The sequence below is a fragment of the Amblyomma mixtum genome, chromosome 2 (genome assembly GCF_055824585.1).
Source record: "Amblyomma mixtum isolate Tamu chromosome 2, ASM5582458v1, whole genome shotgun sequence".
Taxonomy (NCBI): domain Eukaryota; kingdom Metazoa; phylum Arthropoda; class Arachnida; order Ixodida; family Ixodidae; genus Amblyomma; species Amblyomma mixtum.
In genome coordinates, this window is record NC_143013.1 from 280,341,829 (window position 1) to 280,362,275 (window position 20,447).

General features: G+C 44.7%; 1 protein-coding gene across 1 annotated transcript in view; it reads left to right on the forward strand.

Annotated features, from left to right (window-relative positions):
• Window positions 1-20,447, forward strand: part of LOC149364148 (uncharacterized) — a 41,459-nt gene that overhangs the window by 12,979 nt on the left and 8,033 nt on the right. Inside the window, exon 2 of the mRNA XM_089570036.1 lies at window positions 10,046-10,176. Coding sequence (XP_089426162.1) covers window positions 10,046-10,176 — 131 coding nt within the window. The remainder of the gene's footprint in view (window positions 1-10,045; window positions 10,177-20,447) is intronic.

The following is a 20,447-nucleotide window of genomic DNA, read 5'->3' on the forward strand; positions in this document are numbered from 1 at the left end:
TACGCGTGGAGGCAGCAGCCGCTGCGTCAACAGCGTAGCTCAGAAAGAAATGGAAACTAACGACGAATGCGAAGCATAACTGTGAGATCAATGGCGAACTTTGGACGGCTATGCAGGCTAACCGAACACACGAGTTTAGTACCTGTATGTTTTCTGCACATTTGCAGTGGCTCTCAGCGACGCTCCGCAGGGCGACGTTCGCTAATTTAATCTTGACAGGAAGCGAAGATACAAAAATTTAACATGTAGTAAATTTAAAAACATGAAGACGCAATAGTTTAAAGCACAGCAGGGCGACGTTCGCTAATTTAATCTTGACAGGAAGCGAAGATACAAAATTTAACATGTAGTAAATTTAAAAACATGAAGACGCAATAGTTTAAAGCACAGCAGGGCGACGTTCGCTAATTTAATCTTGACAGGAAGCGAAGATACAAAAATTTAACATGTAGTAAATTTAAAAACATGAAGACTCAATAGTTTAAAGCACAGAACGCCCCGTTAGTACTATCAAAGTAATTTTCTACGCTCTCTGGAGAGAAACTTCTTGCAGATAACACTGCATAGATGGAGGTGATTATGTTAAAATGTCGCTAACAATGCGGGGCACATACGTACTTTGTGGATTTGAGCGGCTTCTTCCGTTCTATACGAAGGAACGCTTGCACATCAGTTCCCGTCCCAAGACGCTGACTGTCTGCTGACAAAGCGGATACTGCCGATGTAGTAATACAGATGCAGATTACAAGCCTATATACACACTGTGCAAGAAGCAAGCCCAAGAAGGAACAGCTCAGTTTTGCGGAAGGAAAGTACAGTTTTTTTTTGTTTTTTTTTAAGAGGGGAAGTTCTCTCGATGTCTTTTTTTCAAGCGACGTCGGGGTAAAACCCAAAGATGCACTGCCTCTGTCCAATCTCTCAAAGATTACTCATGGAAGCAAAAAAAGCATCTGTGAAGGGGGAACACCCATCTTCTCTTACATAGCCATCACATTATCGCAAACATGGAGTGCCTCAGGAAAATCCTGAGTGTCAAATGCCTTTCGCTCCGTGCGACATTGCGACGGCTCTGATTTGCACGTTCACTGCCTTGCGGTCCACACAAGGTGCATGGATGATTCTGCAGTGCCTGTGTAGACTGCGTGCAGACTTATTCGCTCTCAATATATGGCTCTTACTTGCATGGATTGAAGGCCCTGACTTTTTTTCAGTGGGCTAACAATAGGCACAGAAATCTGTAGTCCAATGTGTTTCCTTTCTTAACATTGTTACAATGCAAGCTCTAACTTTGACAGAACGGCCTGGGATTCCATCGCAAAAATACTATGCCAACTAGCCTCAATCGTCGGTTTCTTAGCATCCTTCATATATTGAGCGATACGAATTTCACGCGTTTAGGAAAACTTAAATTTTTAACCTTTACCTATAGCATTTACCTATACCAAAAAATACCAGCTTTAAAGTAGGTACTTATTAATATCAAGGAGAATAAGGAAATGCTTATTTGCGGCTTGATTAAGTGCGGCCCCTATATAGCTCAGAAGCCAGCCATGTAGGCGGCAAAGGCGGAATATACGGGGGCAGAACTGTCAAAATGTGGTGTATTATAGAAACAAAAGAAAGTATTTTATGAAATGAGCCTTCAAATACCCTGTACAATCTGTAACACTGGCACTGCTCTAAAAGAGCACGAAACTGGAGTCAGTCGACACCATACACTTTTTTCTGGACACTCGGGGGCACCACGATGCTTACAGAGCTTATGAGACCCTGCACTTCTTAGCGCAATTCCATTTGATTAAATTTAGCTTGATGCCCTCGAAGGGAGGAGAGGAGGCAGAAAGCTGTCGAAGCAGGTTAACGTTGCTCATACTTTGGTATTTGCAGGTGTACGTGATAGGTGATACGTGTAACCAACAAGGGTGAAGCGAGCGCATAAGTTCCCGGACTTGTATTCCAGTTCGCCAATAAATAAATAGCTCAACAGAAACCCTACGGTCTCTCTAAGGTTCCGTCGCTCTGGAGAAGTGAATGAAACGGGGCTGTGTCTGAGTGCGTGCGAAATTTATTTATACAGCCTATTTCATGCCACAGATCACCGCCCAGCGTTCGCCGAAGCATATCGCGATTGCTTCTCTCGGCACGGACGGCGAGGTGGAAGTGAATGAAGGCTGCCTGCCGCGCCTTTCCTTTTCTCACGACCTCGTTCTCCTCTTGTGGACGCGTCTGCAGGTTCTGCCGCTGTCGTCGCTGGATTAAAGAACCTTTTGTCTCTTCTACTAGCTTTCCTTAGCCGGACTACGAAGAGTCCGCAGCCTGTGCACTATGTACCAAAAACATCAGTAAACTGGCGCGCCCACAGCGCAGGGAGGTAATGACGTCATTTTGCCAGACACTGATGCCGTAGAGTCCCGCTTGAACTATCCCCGTTAAAGTTCGTTGGTCCAACATCGGTACCATTTGCCGCGAGTTTTACAGCGATAATTGTGTGGCTTAGACGCCTAGGCTTGTTCGTAGGCTGTCCGGATGGGTGGATGTTAGTAGCATTCGCTTGGTTATGGGAGGATTCGGAGTGCCACCATGCTCGTTATTTGTGTTATTTGTATTTCTCTAACCAATATGTCCAACTTAACGGTTCTACGCAGAAATTTTCCCTGTTTTCAAAATCCAAATTCTATCGACTTATAGGTTTTCTACGCTATTCCAGTTTTGAATCCTGAAATCTGGTCTTTAGGCCATTGTCCTTGCAAGTAAGCCGCCAATCCTCCAACCGTTTTTTTTTTTACTGATGTCTACCGCAGATACGTTTCCATTACCTTTTGTTACCCCTAAACTATGTGGTCTCAGGAATACTGAGTCAGCCTTCGTCAGCATCTCGATGGATGCTGCTATATTCTAACAAAATATGGTGAATATTTCTCATAGGTTTACCGCACACTCGTACGTGTTGTACTCTTACGTTACTTTTGCAGCTCCGCGTTCTAAGACAACCTCATCTAGCTTCAAACTGCAGGGCGCTGACTCTTGAGTTATCATAAAACGATTTCTTCCTGATTTGACTTTTTCATCTTCTGCACAGGTGCATTCTGCTTTTTTTTAAATTAATCCTGTTCTCACCCTCAGCCTTCGCCCGGACGATTATAGCTATTTCCCCGTTCTGGTTCCATGCTTACATGCTGGTTAGTTTTATAACCATTTTTCATCACTTTTTGCCAACGCTCTTTCTGTATCAGCATATAAACAGGTTAGCTGCACACCTGCTATCGTCCAATTTCCTCGGGCGTTCCTCACATAAAATTTTACTCTGAGTTTCCTGTGCTTATAACGATGTCCAGCCCATTTCTCCCTGCACTGTCTCAATGGTGTTTTTGCCGTGGGCACCTACTTCTATTAGTAAACAGCTCTCTGGTTTATTTCCAGCCCTAACTGAACTTCAGCCCTTACACACGAAACTTCATTCCAAAAAGCAAGCCCTGGAACAATCATTCCTTTCCGAGCTGCTCTCTGTGCTTTATACTTGTACCACCATAATTCTCTATAAGCTTCATTACCAAGGCACCTCTTTGCAAAACCGAAGCGCCTTACAGTGGCCGGGGTGTGAAACATGAAAAACATTTGACCACTTGCGTCGGGCGCCTACCGGTAGTAATCATAGCGGACCCGGTGCGAATCAGGAGAGAAGGAAAAATAATGGGACCAGATGGAGAGGAAGTGCCCGTGTGCAGAGCTGTAGTATTTACATTAATTTAGAATGAGCAACCACCAGCCCCGCTATTGACGAGGACACGTGCTTTCGTGGAATGTGAAAGGACACGGTGCCCTTTAACATATCGGAAGACAACTCTCTTTGTGTTCCGAACGTCATTCCTAGCGAGTCCAAAGTACTTCAGACTGCTTTTCACACGCAATATTGTCGAAGCACATCAATATCGCATGTAACGAAGCACTCCAGAGACTTGTTTATCTGCGGAGTGCATTGCGCGTAGCCCCACAGCACACGAAGTTTTTAGATTACAAAACACTTCTCCGACCGCTTATTGAGTACGGTTTCATTGTGTGGAATTCCTATAACAAAGAGAAATGAAGAAAAGTTAATCTGTCCACAAAAAAGCAATTTATTTTATCTGCCGTCGTTGTGACAGATTCCTCGCATTCATCTAATATTCGCGCGTTATCTCCAAGCCCACGTTCGACACGCCTGTACGCCGAATGCCTCAAGTACGTATTCACGCTGAATACCTCGTCACGCATAATCACACTGAGCACCTGTGTCAGTTCTTATATACCATTATCAACAAGGCGCCGCCACACACTAAATATTTCTTCTGTTTACACACACACTGACACATATAAATACGGGTTTTTCCTAGAGACATGGAAAGCTAGAACTCCCTGGCTCGGTGATATTCGCTCACCTTCATCTCAGCAATTGTTTTATGTTTTTGCATTGAGCATATATAATGTATGTATGTATGTATGTATGTATGTATGTATGTATGTATGTATGTATGTATGTATGTATGTATGTATGTATGTATGTATGTATGTATGTATGTATGTATGTATGTATGTATGTATGTATGTATGTACGTACGTACGTATGTACATATGCATGTATGTATGTATGTATGCATGCATGCATGTATGTATGTATTATGTACGTATGCATGCATGTATGTATGTATGTATGTATGCATGCATGTATGTATGTATGTATGTATGTATGTATGTATGTATGTATGTTTGTATGTATGTATGTATGTATGTATGTATGTATGTATGTATGTATGTATGTATGTATGTATGTATGTATGTATGTATGTATGTATGTATGTATGTATGTATGTATGTATGTATGTATGTATGTATGTATGTATGTATGTATGTATGTATGTATGTATGTATGTATGTATGTATGTATGCATGCATCTATGTATGTATGTATGCATGCATGCATGTACGAGGGTTGTTCAATAAAGATTTCCCCTGACTCACTTCTATCAATTGCAGGATGCTAAACTGCGCATGTGTAATGACTCAAGTCACTATAGGTCGCGTGTCAATGTGCAACTCTCAAGTAATAACGGTCTTTCTTTTATAGGTGCTGAAGTGGTGTGAGGTGTGATAATGGATGCAATGGAATAAAGAGCAGTTATCAAGTTCTTGTACGTGAAAGGCCCCACTCCAAGGGAGACGTTCGATGAGATAAAAGTGGTTTATGAGGAGGATTCCCCATCTTATAATGTAGTGAAGAACTGGCATCGTCAATTAAAATGCGGTCGGATTTCGGTGGAAACGGCTCCGATTGCATTGCGACCCCTTTCCGCTATCGATGAACACACCATCCAGCAAGTGGAGGCCGCCATTTTGGAAAATCGCCGCATAACCATTCGAGATCTAGCCCAAAATGTCAAGATTAGTGCTGGTCCGTGGAAAAAATTATTCAGGACCACGTTAATATGCGGAAGGTTTCCGCTCGCTGGGTTCCCCGGCTGCTCACACCTTTCCAAAAAGCAGGAACGAGTCGAATGCTCCCAGGCTCTTTTGACCATGTGCCATGGAAACCAGGAAGACTTTCTCAACAGACTGATCACACAGGATGAAAGCTGGGTCCATCCTTATGACCCCCAGACTAATGTCCAGTAGATGCAATAAAGCACTTGGACACCCCGCTTCCAAAGACGGCACACGCCCAGCCATCGGCGGGCGAGGTCATGCTCACAGACTTTTGGGACCAGCACGGAGTAGTCTTGATAGATTTCCTAGCAAAGGGTGCCAGGACTACTGGGGCATACTATGCTTTACTGCTGCGGAAATTGCGGGATGCCATCAAAAGCAAGAGACTTGGCATGCTCACCAAAGGTGTCCGCCTTCTGCAAGACAATGCCCCAGTTCACAACTCACATGTTTCCAAGATGGAAGCACGCTGCTGCGGCTTTGAAATTCTACCACATCCCCCTTATTCACCCGACCTCGCAACATCGGACTGTCACCTCTTTCCAACACTGAAGTCATATCTGAAGAGCAAGCATTTTCCATATGATGAGGCTCTGAGTTCTGAAGGCACAACATGGCTTTTGGAGCAACCTGTCGACTTCTACAAGCGAGGTGCTTTCAGTTGCATAAAAAGATGGGAGAAGTGTGTGTCCTGGGTGGAACCTGTGTAGAGAAGGACTAATAAATCTGCAAAGTTTCGTTGCCCTCCGTCCACAGGAAGTGGGTCAGGGAAAATCTGTATTGAACGCCCCTCGTATGTATTAGCAAAAAGTGAATAAACGAGACGAAGGACTAAAAGGCACACACGCACTGTTGCCCGACTTGCAACTGATTTATTTTGCCTCACCCATGCATTTAAAATCTTGTTCTTGCGCAAGCGAACTTCCACAGTCATCATCAGCCTGATTACGCCCACTGCAGGGCAAAGGCCTCTCCAATATCGCTTCCAGTTAATCTTGTCCTGGGCCAGCTGCGGCCACCCTATCCCCGCAAACTTTTAATCTCATCCGCCAACTTAACTTTCTGCCGTCACTTGTTACGTTTGCCTTCTCTTCGAATCCACTGTGGGACCCTCAATGGCTATCGGTTATGTTGCCTTCGCCCCCCCCCCCCTTTCCCCCCAAGCTCAATTGGTCCTCTTGATTTCGACTAGCATGCCATTAGCCCGCGCTTGTTCCCTGACTAACTCTGCCCTCTTCCTGTATCTTATTGTTGCATCTATGTCTTTTCCATATTTCTGCGGCGTTGTCCTTAATTTAAACTGAACCCTTTTCGTTAGCCTCAAGATTTCTGCCCCATAGGTGACTACCTGCAAAATACAGCTGTTATATACCTTTATCTTGAAGGATATTGGCACACTGCCATTCATGATATGAAAGAACTTGCCAAATGCGCTTCACCCCATTCTTATTCTTCTAGTTATTTTACCCTCGTTATCAGGATCTGCGGTCAATATCTGCCCGAAGTAGACATATTCTCTTACCACTCTGAGCACCTCGGTAGCAATTGTAAACTGCTTTTCCATTCCGAGACCATTGAACATTTCTTTGGTTTTCTCCATATTAGTTTTTGGACTCACCTTTCTGCTCTGCCTGACTCGTAGTTCATGCTTTTAAGTTCATCTTCTGAGTGACTTAGCAACGCAATGTCATTAGCGAATCGCATATAATTCAGGTATTCGCCATAACTCATATCCTTAACTGTTCCGAATCTAGGCCGATGAATACTTCCTGCAAACAGGCGGTGAATAGCATTGGAAAAATTTTGTCTCCCTTCCTGACACCCTTCCTTATTGGAATTTGATTGCAGGCCTTTTGGAGGACAATGCTAGCTGTGCAGGCATTATAGACATCTTCCAGTATTTTTACGTAATCACCTTCTACACCACGAATCCCCATTGCTTGCATGACCACTGCATTGCAAAAGAAATTAAAGTCAGGTCGTTACTCAGTCCCCGACTGGAAACGCCACTCTCTCTCTGTGATAACCAGAGACAGATCGCTTATGCAGGAGCGCACATTCCTTTTGATAAGAAACGCTTCAAGCATCTCGCGCTCGTGTCTGGATTTCCCCCTGCCAATAATGCTAGTGCGGTGAAATACAGGCGAACAGTTCCTAGTCTTTAACATGCAAAGCCAGGTTGCTCATCGCACCTGATCGTAACGTTTTGTCCTGTTCTCTGAGGCGTTCATTCATGCACTGCCCAGTCTGCCCATTATATACTTTCCCACAGGACGTGGGAAGTGAATACACTACCCCCACTGAACACTTTGTCAACCTAGTTTGGTTCTTGGTTTTGCAGGCTTGTTCTCTTTCCCAGCCGGAGATGCGGCGCAAAGACCAGAAAGCTAGCGGAGCGCTGAAACACCATGTCTTGTAGCTTTTATGGACTTTCGGAAGTAGTTGTAAGCTTCTTCATTTTTCTTGCTAAAGTTTCACCAACAGCCAAAAGCAGAGGACGGGAAACTGGAAGCTTTTAGCCGGTTCTCCTTCTCGGCAAGGCTTTGCTGGAAAACGTACAGGCAATTTTTTTCACGTACAGTTAGGTACAGTTGGGTGGGTTGGTGCCGGTTGGCTTTTCTGGCGGGTGAACATAGATGTGAGGCAACGCCACCTATATTGATGCGGGCGGGGGGGGGGGGGGGGGGGGGGGGGGGGGGGGTGCTTTTGGAGAGGCTTCACTGTCCGAAGCTATAGAAAGACGCCGCCATCACCGCATTGTTACACTAGTACTGCTTGCGCCGCAAAATATTTTAATGGGATCATGAGCGCAGCTCCATACATCAGCCCGCCTCAGCCCGTCTCACCGATGTCTTAAAACTTGCGGGATAAGCCTTGTTGCCTGCATGCTTAATGCAACGCTTGTACGAAGACTATGCAGGCCTTCATCATCGCGATCGCCAAATTCGCCCCCCCCCCCCCCCCCCCCCTTTCCTAGAACTGTCCAGAACAGTCGACAGGAGATAGGAGCCCTCGTCGTTGCTCTTAAAAGCACATAAGAACAGCTTTGGCGCTGTTAATTTCCAGACGCTATTGCATGCAGGGTCACTAGAATGGAGTGCTTCAAGATCGAGGAATGGGGTGTAAAGGAATGTCAGGTTTGGAAAGCCCGACTGTCGTTGCATGGATATTCTACTCCTCTTCGTGTTCTTCGCGTGCGTTTAGTAATGTCAATTCGCTTTTGAAAGAGCAATAAAAAAGCCAAACGCAAACTGCGAGATTTGATCGTGGAATGCTCAGCCTGCTTCCATCTGTCGATTTCACTTGCTCTCTCAGGGACGTCGGCGACGGGTGTTTCAAGCAGCGCGATAAACGATGGAAAGAGCCAGTGGCTATACACGTAATACCAGGAACAGCATAGCGGACGACGGTCGCCCTAGCGTGTGCTTCGTGCGGATGCGGAAACTGTCGCTGAGTTGGCCGCTTGGTTCCGTCTTAGGGTCGTGATAAAGCGAACAGGCGACGCTCGCCTGATAGGCCTAAATAAATTGGAAGGGTGTGCGTATCATGTGGAAGGATGCCGATATATTCCCATGTGCACTTTTTAAACAATGTTCTCCGTTTATCGCAGTTGGCTATCAGCTTTATCCTCTTCTGCCCGCCCGCAGGGGAAGTTATCTCGCGCGGTTTTGCTGGAAACAACTAGACTATGCCTGAGAGATCACGATCAAAGATGGCCGATTCTGATGTTCTCAATGTTAAGAGCATTAACTGGAAAGTTTAAACTCATGCTTAAGTACAGCGCTACCGAAAGCACCGTGTATTTTGATCTCGATAACTAGCAAGTGCTCGTGTTGCGTTGCCACCGTCGCTTAGTTGATTCTTTTCAACAAAGGGGTGTCAAGATTCCCAGAAGCACTGAAGCACTGAGCGCAGCGCTTTGTTGGACTTCGTTTCGGTGTCTGACGTTCTCACCATCACAGAACCCTCCCATTAACCCCCGCTTATACCTCCGGCCATCCTTTTCGATAAAAATTTCACCACTCAATAGAGGGCATCGTTTCGCCTAAAAAGTTTGCCGCCGAAGTCTTCGTTGAGATTTTCTGCTTGCTCGTTGTCACCGCCATGTGACAATATACACAACGAGCCGTCAAGCCACTATTAGCAGCTACATGTAACCGTATCATTTTCTTTTTAACCCCTCAACCAAAGGCTTCAGGTCCTTCCTTTCCTTTCTAACAATAGGGTGCAGTTGCCGTTTCTTGGAGGTCTGCTGTTCCTTCAGACTGCTCTACAACTTTTTTAGAGCCCGAAATCCCCGTCCTTCTTTCACGCCCATAAGGAGGATGGTGTGCACAGTGCTTACCGGACGTGTGCTAGCACGTACGATATCCCTATGGACACGAAGGCGGCGCTTAGGCAAAATATGTAGTGGTCTTCACCTGGTTTAATGACTCCACGAGAGCGCAAGTGCGCCTTATTCTTTAAGAGCAACCAGCAGGCACTCGGCTGCATGTGCCGCCGCCACGCCACCACATGCCCCGGACACTTTCGCTCTAAACAGTGCACATGATATGCCCATTTACGCGGTTCCTTGGCCACTTTTCAGGGCAGCCCCAGACTGCGGGTCCAGTTAACTCAGGCGTGCCGTTTGTGGTGTCCGACTCCGAGGTCTGCGCCCGCAGCTTCCCCGGGGAGCAAGGGTACCCGCTGGGAAGGACACCGCAGATCACTGGCAAGGTGCGTATAGAGACCATGGAACGACGTTTACACAGCATCACGATTAAATATCACGGTGCTATCAAAGCTGTGGCAAGCTTCAACGAAGGGTTCGAGGTGTACACTTCTGTTCGTTCTTTTATTGCAAGTTTCAGCCAAGAAGCGATGATACGCTCTGCAATTTGAGCTTCCTTTTTTGCCTCCCGTATTTCTTATACGGGCTACCTACCAAATCCCGCGCAGGCGTTTCAATATCTAGTGCTGGTGCCTGTTAACCAGGAGCAGTTCCCGGAGCACAACACCACACCGCACCGGTGACGAGAAAGCACGGTTGGACTCGTACACCACCCGCAAAGAGTGATTTGTACGCTTTACCTCCTTCTATTCTTTTTGGGGGGCACCATGCATTTACTTTGTTCGGCTGACGCTATTGGGAGTGGTTGTGAGGATAAGTTGGCCTCAGCTGGCACAGGACCGGGTTGATTGTAGAGATATAGGGATAGGTATTTGCCCTGTAGTGGTTGTAGTAAGGCTGATGATGACTGGTAGCGTTATTAATTAGTAAACCTTCGTGTCAGGTGAGCACTTCACAATTCATCACGTGACTGTATAGAATAGTGCAGCGTACTGCAGGGATAGAATGGAGAAGTAGCGACAACACGAAGCCCTCCGCGTCAAAGCACTAAGGCACGGGACACCAGAAACTGTTTACAACTGTAGAAATCAGCTCCAAGTGCGCAGAAAAGCTGGGGTTTCCCTGCCTAGGTTGTGGTGCTCGCTCGCAATGCGCTGAGCTGTCGTTGTGCGTGCCAGACCGAGATACGTGCGACGTTCGAACAGATTATTTCTCAGGGAACTGTTTGCAAATGCTTCGAACGAGAGAAAAACTCTCACGTTGATGCTGGAGGCCACTGTCATGCAAAAGTGAAGACTACGAACATCACCAAATTGGTGTCATTAACAGAGAGGAGAGTGGAATGCTTGGAGGTGTATGAGGAGAACGTAACCCGAAGATTATGGCAAATGTACGGAAATTATGGCCCATACAGCCAAATATGCAGGTCATACTTCGCGGAGTGATAATGATAAACAGGCGCAACAACCATTCACTCGCGAAATGCTTGAAGTCGTGGAAATCGCAAAAGGTAAACGAAGCATGTGCCAGCAGTCCCTCTTTTGCAGTGACAGCTAATGAACTAAGGTTTTTAGCCACAGCCAAATGAACCCCAGCAGCACAGCTAATAATGTACTGGCAAAAGCAGGTCCTATAAAGGACCGGAGTGAAGCCATCCATTTCCAATACTGGACCGATTACCTGTGCTGATTGGGAACGTGCTGTTGTCGCCATGAACAGTTGTTAGAATGTATCTTCTACTGTGACTGCCGATATGTTTTGATTTGTTGGTTTATTCTGTCGTCTTTATTTCCGCGGGCCAAACAATAAACTTCGGTTGAAAGTCAGCGCTCATTCTTTTGTGTCATCCTTCACCCCAAACTCAATTCGCGCTGTTTCTGCTCAGTGGATTACCAACTCGCCTAAGCTTCTGCTTTAGCCAAAAGAAAACTTTGAGAGAAAAAAATAAAAAGTAGGTAAAAAATATATACGCATATCTACAATCAGTGATTGCACGGCCAAGGGCTGGCCAGGACCAATGAGCTTCTTTATCGGTGTTAAACAAAAAATTAGACGACGCACGTTGCGTGTTTTGTACGTTTAACTAAATGAGAAGTTATACAAGGCTTACAGAATTGAAATAGTTTCCATTATCTCCTCGGTGGTTGACTAATAAATTATATTATGTTTCGTAGTTTTCTAGGTGTCTTCTTTACTTCGTTGATATGGGGGATTGGTAACTTGAGCCCAGGCGGTACACGCTTCCTTAACATCATCTCTCTGGAATCACAGAAGACTGGTCTCTCGCCTGAAAACTCATTGATAAAAATTCAATTAGAGAATTAGACGCAGTTCGAAATGTCAATCTTCATTAATTTTAAAGTTTGAATAGGTTGCTAAGTTATAAAGAAACTGGAAAATGTATGAACAAGAAAATCATTTTTGAACTAAACTTCTATTTTAAATAGTAGCGATAATATCTTGTTAAATATAAGTCACTAAAGAGTTGTACTCCACAGATAGGGCATAGGTGACTAATCATGATCTTTTACTCGTATAATCTCACCTTAGGTCGATAGGTAGGTTCATATGTTGAAAGCTAGATGAGAGTGTGGTTGATGAAATGTCTGTTTAAGCACCTGTGCAAAACTTTTGCTTTCTTTTTTACCTGTTACAAATGGACTGGAACCAGCAAAACCTTTCACTAGCGTTAATATAACACGTACTTTGTTTTCCCCCTATTTTTTATTGACGATATTTGTCTGTTGGATACTAAGGTATTGTTTGAACGATTTGCTCTGGGTTCCAAGACTATTAGAAGTCTGTATATTCTAACCAGTACGGATCATTTGGAAGGTACTTATAAACTGTGACTACTATAGCAAAAAAAAAAAAGCAAACTGGAAAGGGGCCGCAAAAAAGCAGGAAAATCTAGCTAATATTTGGTATAAAATCAACAATAAATTTAGAATTAGTCTTGTTCTTTAATTTTCAAATAACTAGTAGAGGTTCTTGCTCAATAGTTGGTTGTAGTAAAGATTAGGGGATGAATAAGAGAAGATAAGACTTCCAAACAGATAATTACGGAAAGAGACCGTATATTTTTCTGATGGTGAGCTACGTTAGATGGGGCAAAAAAATAAAGAAAAAATTGAAAGGAATGAAGTGAGCGACCACGGCTTCGAACCACCAGGAGTGCTTATCTTCACTCCTTCAGCGTAGGATGTTTGCATGCTTGGATTCCTTGGTCGTGCAAAGGGGAACTCCCTGAGTCTGGAAATCAGGTGAGATGTTGAAAGTGCCCATTATGTTGACGTGAGCGAATACTTATGCAAGTAGGACAGAGCACCTCGTGCATAGATCGCGGTTCCCGGTCACCGCTATCTGGGCCAGCACACTCTTCCCAATCTTCTGCTTACAAAGCGTCTTTTTTATCGTGGCGCGACCAACAGCAGGCCGTATCGACGATATTGCCTGCGAAATCTCAGACTTGCCTGCGAAACAGCTACTTGTGCCTTCTTCTGCACACAAGGAACATATATATTTTCAGAGAGAAATGTTTACCTTTCTTTGAGAAACTGACTGCTTGTTTTCGCTGGTACAGAGGAAAAAAGCTTGCATGGAACGCCTGAGGTGCATGCTGGTGACACGTTCTGAATATACACGTGATCTCTAGCGACAACACCTTGTTCAAAGCAGGCAGGATGTAAGCATGTGCAGTTAAGCACGATTGCATAGTCTTCTCTTGCCTTGCAGATCCTCAAATTGGGGCGCATGCACATAGAAGGTGAACGCAGAATTGCTTTCTAATTAGTGGGAAATGCAGCCTCATGGAGATGAACAAAAAGTTAGTGCACGGTGAACATGTATCGCCCATTGTGTTGACAAGAGCAAAGCTATCGAAAGGAGAATCGACCATTGGACACAACGAATCATTAGAACTGCATAAAAAAAAATCTACCATACAGAAGAATATGTAGGTTTATGCTGGTCCCAAGACCGCACTAACAGATCTTGGTCAAACAAGTCAAGGATTTGCGAAGGAAGATTTAATTTTCTAAAAGGTAGAAGGCTCCACATTTCTGCTCACTTTTCTTTCTCGTTCACATAATATCTTGCCACATTATGTTTATTATCAATTTCCTAGGCTGATTTTGAAAAATAAAACTTTTAACCACCAGATGGTTGGGAGAAATTGTTTCCTCAAAACACATAGGAATCGATGAGAAGTACCTAGGATTAGTTGTAAAGAAAACACTTCTTTAAGCACGGGCTATCACCTTTTCCTTTAGCTCCTAAAGAAAGCACTCGAAACATCTTAAAAAAAAGTATTTGGCCACCTAGCCCTGTAAGGTTGCTGCCTGCCCTGCCAGCAACCAATACTTCAATCTCTCATCGGCAGGGCGGTCATTTGATATGCACGAGCTGCGAACATCTTAAATTTTACCTTCGTGCAGCTGTGGTAAAGACTATATGCTGCAGCTAGCAATTACGCTGGCAACCCAGCTGCTGCATCAACTGTTACAGCCAGACAACATTCTCCCCCTCCTTCCCAAACTCCCGCGCCGGGGTATTATGGTGACCGTCTGCATGAAATACGGCCTTCACGTACCAGGTTCATGACGGATAGGTGGCGCGACACGCTAAACACATTGAGGCATGATGAACCCTCTGACAGATGATGCTCAAACTCGCGTCACATTACACAGACCTCACTTAATTTTTTTGCTGCGGTGTGTGTGTGTGTGTGTGTGTGTGTGTGTGTGTGTGTGTGTGTGTGTGTGTGTGCGTGTGCGTGTGCGTGTGCGCGTGCGCGTGCGCGTGCGCGTGTGCGCGTGTGCTCGTGTGCGCGTGTGCGCGTGTGCGTGTGCGTGTGCGCGGGTGCGTGTGCGTGCGCGCGTGCGTGCGTGCGTGAAAACCGCATCGCCTACCTACGAGCCTCCACCCACTCCAACCTCCAAAAGGCCACCACCCCTACCATCCCTACAAAATTTCTTTAGACAGTCTATAGAGTGCCCATAGACTTTTGTCTACAAAGTCTGCAGACGTTATATCGCCACATTTTAGGACTATTCTATAGGAAATACAAATTTTATAGACAATCTATAGATTTATGGTCATACACTTTAAGTGGACTTTTTTCTGTAGGCTGTCTATAGACTATGAATAGACAAAGACAATATCTATAGGAAGCCAATATAGTCTATAAGAAGTCTATAGACAGTTATAGATCATTTTTATGGAGGCATAAGTCCAACGCAGCAGCGGAACGATCTAAAAAGCGACGGCGAAATCAAATGAAAGATGCAGTGGGAAGGCGATCAGTGTAAAAGCCAAATTTACAGCAAATGCAGTTATAACGGAGATTCGTAGCATCGATCATGTAATTACTTGTGCAGTTTTTCTTGGTAATTTCTGACTATTTGGCTGCTTAGGGTTGCCAGAACTCATCAACGCTTGTTAGTTGCTAACTCTGCGTCAGTTACTATGCCTGTTGTTTTTAGCTATGCGTGTTTGTCATGTTTCGTCTTCTGTTGTTTCACATGGTTGCCTCAGGGTATGAAAGAGGAAGTGTTTTTGCACTGGTCACGTACGTGGAACAATACACGGAAGAGTACCAAACGACGTTAAACACTCGCAACTCGCGCGGTAAGGGTGCTTGGCATCAGTTTGGGTGTGCCGACTATTTACTGCGGCAGCATCCACGCAACAACAACAGCAAAAAAAAAAAGCGACCGTGCCACTCCTCTTGGGCAACGCTCTCCCTCACTGGGCGGCTTCGTTATCTCGGTTGGGCCACCTTCTCTCCCGCGGAGACAATGAACGGGCGAATGTACAGTGAGCGTTCGAGTTATGTCTTTGCCAACCCACTCTCACGTGTTTCTCCGTAACCGCCCCAACGCAATCCGTGTGCGCATGCGTCTGTGACGGACCGCCGCTTGTGTAGGTCGCGGGTCAACGAGAAGGTCAAGGAGCGCAGGAGGCAAGCTGTTTAGTTCGATAGTGTTTGCATGTAAGTTCAAAAAATGGTGCTTAAGGCAACATACTCGAGGGAGGGGCCACAGAAGAGCAGACGAGCCCAGAGAGGAGACGAACCATTACATAATGAAGCATGGTGATTCAGTTGTAAGACATGTCGTATACTCTAACCCGCACACAGAATGTGTCAGCGGGAGGCTCCGATGCAAAGGCAGCACTCTGTGTCTATAGCTGGTCAGGACTCAGAGCCAATGATTGTACGTACGGTGTGCATCGAGTTACACATTTAGGTTCGAAATAGTTAGTGGAACTTAATAGAACTTTATAAAAAAAATCAGCTTAAAAAACTAGGGGTGTGCGAATATTCGAAATTTTCGAATATAATTCGAATATCATATTTTTAGTATTCGTATTCGATTCGAAATCCAAGTACTCGTGTTTCTTCGAATGTTCGACACGACGCGAATATTCGTATCTAGCCGAATATTCTATTGCGAGCACCGACGTTCATTTCGGTCCGCAAGTCCTACCGACAGAGACATAACATGGCGGCGACCATAGCAATGCGTAACGTTGGACCATGCAGTAGCTGACTGCGCTGGTGAGTTTCTTTATGGCTCTACCTGCGAAGCTGGTATAGTCAGAGCTGTGCACGAAATACCTCGCAATACGTGCCAGTTCAGTGCCAATTGAGAGGGTATTTTTCCGTAGCTGGAGAAGTCGTTTCAGCTAGAAGGGAACTACTTTTGCCTGACCATGTGGAGCAGCCGGTTTTCCTTCACGACAACCTTTTATGTTCATCCCAGCAACGTGCTTTTGTGTTTATGGCAAGCTAGCCTTGATCAATACTGTGTACTAGCCATCTTCTCTAATATTTCCACTCTTCTAAGAACATTGTTCGAGACTTTGATACTTTTTGTGCGGCCACACACACCTTTTGTGCTCATTTCATCACTGATAGTGATGTTGAACTGTGATGTTCTTAGGTGCTCAAATAAATGTTTTGTAGTGGTTAAATGCGTCTGTCCTTGATTATTCGATATTCGATTCGATATTCGGAACCCAGTATTCGTATTCAATTCGTATTCGAAAAATTAGATATTTGCACACCCCTATAAATAACTGAAACCGTGCCACAGATTGAAAGGTTAATGAAAATTTAGAACAACGTTTAATTTTAGAAAGCTGTATGTGGAACAATGTTTCACATGCGTGTAACTGGAACACTGTCCCACCCACATTCTAACATGGTAAATGTATGTACTTGCGCGAAAAAAAAACAGGACAAAAATGAAGAAACACATACGACATGTACGAGGCGCAACGATTACGCCTCGTACCTGTATGTGTTTCTTCATTTTTGGACTGTTTTTTTTTCGCTTTTTCGCGCAAGCACATAGCTTTACCAAAGATGAACCAAATCACCCAAGAGAGACGTTGTATTCTAACATAGAACCTCGTTCCCGGTGGGATGATAGGATGCATCCAGCCCCGACCTAATCTATATGACTACAGACACGTAGCCATAAAGCTCAACATGTGAGAGCTCCGTACCTAGGACCCTACAACTGCTGCCAGATCTTCCCCTTCTTGCAATGCAGTGCACCGCTGGCGCGCTTTAGACAAACCTTGTGTAGTACTTAGTACGTAACGTGTGGCCAATGTGATGGGCAGGCACACGACATCTCAGATGCGTTCTTCTAATACGTGAACCTAATGACCTAGAATTTTGGGGGGGGGTCAATATATTTCGAATATGAGTTATTCGCGAGTATACGTGCATAGCATAACCTCTGAGATCGTGCTAATTGCTGTGGGCACATAATCATGGTCGTAAAGGCGTAAAATAGCTGATAAACACTAGCGCAGTCATTTCATATATATCAACGCGCATTCTTCCGAACCGTAAAGAAAAGTGCACATGAACTGGAAGACAAAAAAGGGAATCGAAATGCATATTAGAAAATGAAATATCACACAAATACAATCTCATGGGCATGCAGAACATGTAAATCTTTCGCAGCCGTATTAGTCGCACTGCGGTAAAATGTTACGTTGCGCTTTACGATTAGTTACCCTGGGACGGCAGGAAAGAATATTATCGATAAATAATCAGGCTTTGTTCCTTGAACAGGCAATAAATATCTACCGCCGTTAAAGAAGACATCTGGTCCCGATCTCTCCATCACTATAGCTTAAGCACGACCACGTGCTTACACTCGTGTTGTGGGTTGTGAGCAAATCTTCCGAATCCACTATCACCTTGCGAGATGCATGTACGGGAGCGTCCGTGAATATTATCAGCCTTAACCATCTCAAAGAAAGTCGATAAACCAAGTTTAGGGTAACTTGTAACTGATTAAGAATGTGGAACATCTAACGTGGGAACCGATCGAACCTGCCGACTTTTATCAGAACAGTGAGACGTGCCCCAATAGTCGGCGTTGCCAGCCGTCACGACGTGGACAGCCTTCAAGCGTCCTTCGCTGTAAACGGCTGGCTCGGAAGCCGCTCGTGATTATAGCCCGACACGGACGATCTTGAGAGGCGTGTTTTGCATTCAGTGCACCCGCGCGAGAAAAGCGGTGCCGCAGAGCCGAACACTGTGCTGTATTTGGGACCACACACCTCGCTATTGTGCTTGCTCGGAACCTCGAAAGTTAACGCCGCCGAGGCGCGCAAGGTTATCGTGCAGGGAGGAGCCTGTGCGAGAGCTGCAGTAGAGGTTCCTATAGTACTGGTGTTGTTGCGACCAGTACAGGTATACGAAGGGAAGTGAATCGAGTATGATATGACATTCAAATCACGCTCGCGCGTTGTCTAATGAAAGTTCGTGTCCAACATTCTCGGTCAAAAATTTTGAAAATCGGAAAATTGTAAGGTACTGTTATGAAAATATTGAAGGTAATGGTTCATTCTTCGAATATGTAAAAAACTCTTTCTTTGAAAATATTTCCATCGATCGCATCGAACGGTTAAATGCAATAGAAAACTAATACATGGGAACGTTTTTCACGATAGCAAAAACGTTAATAAAAAGAAATTTCATGCCTGCCGACGGGTGATCTGCGGATACATTGATTGTTATAGTGAAAGCATACATTACATGAAAAAATTGCAGTCATAAACGATTTTCGCTCAAAAATGAATTTGTCCAGAATTGTTGGGTTGTCCAGGTATGACTCGTACGAGGTGGTAATGATCCCAGGTACGGTTTCTCGTAGCCGCACTGCGTGTGTATGTGTTTTTTTCTTCTATATGGCTGTACCAGTGGCACTTGTGAAAATGCCGGCGTCATCTGTGCGGAGCCTCGGCAGGTGAGCCCTCCTCCATACAGGAGCGCCACCCACATCCCCACCCCAACCGCACCCTCCAAAAGCATCACCCGATCACCCGCCTGTTGCCATTCACCTTCACACTCTAGAAATATGCCGTCACGTGCGTGAAGCCTCGGCTCACTGTAAAAGCTTTCATTGGAGTAAAAGCATCAAAATAATCATGGAGGGTTGTGGTAGCCTTCTCGCATCAGTTTCGTGATCTTTCTACCAATTCTGTTTTCATTTATGGTGAGACAGGCTTAACTGCACTTCGACTTGTGTGCGCCTTTGTACATTGTTGCGAACGGATTCTCGAGCTGCAGAATCAATAATTGCTTGCGTAAGAGACACCTATACGAGTTGTTTACAAAGTTTGGCGCACTTGTGTCGATCACCTGTGACCGAGAATCAATGCTAATCTCTCAATCTCTTTCTAATAAGCTGATTCTTGGTCAGAATTCTAGCCGCTTTTCACATCTAGAGTTGTGAATATGGAAAGTTATTGTGGCTTCAGACTGGAGTGTATGACGTGTGTAAAATGGTTGCAATCGTTGCGGATCAGTTGCGTGTCTTCAGAGAACTGCGGCGTCTTACTGTTTATTTCCCTTAACTTTCCAGGCAACGATTTGCATATTTCTGTTCTGCTGGAAGCGTCATTTGTTCATGCCAGGGATGAAAGCACCGTATTTTTAACGAGCGGGAGGTGTTCGAAGTCTAAAAAATAGTATAGTCACGAAAGCGGCATATTACTTCGTTTCTGACTTCCTGGAAAACTCTGATCTATAAGCTGCGACTCTGACATGACCGTTTACGGGCGTATTGTTAGGCTTAGGTGAAACTGGCAACATTTTGTAAGGTTCGTGCACCGGCATGATGACGCCGCGTCGAAGCCTGAATAACTAAAATTGGATTGCATAGAACAATTAAAAAAAAAACCTCTGTAAGCATATTCTTTGTGCGCTGTTTTTCGTGATATACAATTGCACCTGCAGTTATAGTTAGGTTTAAAATGCGACTCAAGGTTGGCTGTCAAATGTTCTTTAAAATATTTTAAACCTAGAAATATTTTACTAACGCTGCTGTGCACTTACTGTTTAGGGATAAATAACTTTTTTTTTATGTTTCAAGCTTCGACATCTTACGATTAAAATTCTATTACACTCTAGCGAGTGGTGTTTGGGCTTTGTTCAACCTGGTTCCTTCTTACGCTTTGATATAATGTTAGCGTGCAAGGTAATAAAATTTTCAAAATTTCAAATGAAAAGAGAAAGGTTCGGTGAATTTAAAATAATGAAACGGCTGAATTTACCTTAACACCTTCAGGCGAAACCATTGAGCTAGAGTAAACTTTGAAGAGAAGGTAACTACAATGAAAAGGTGCA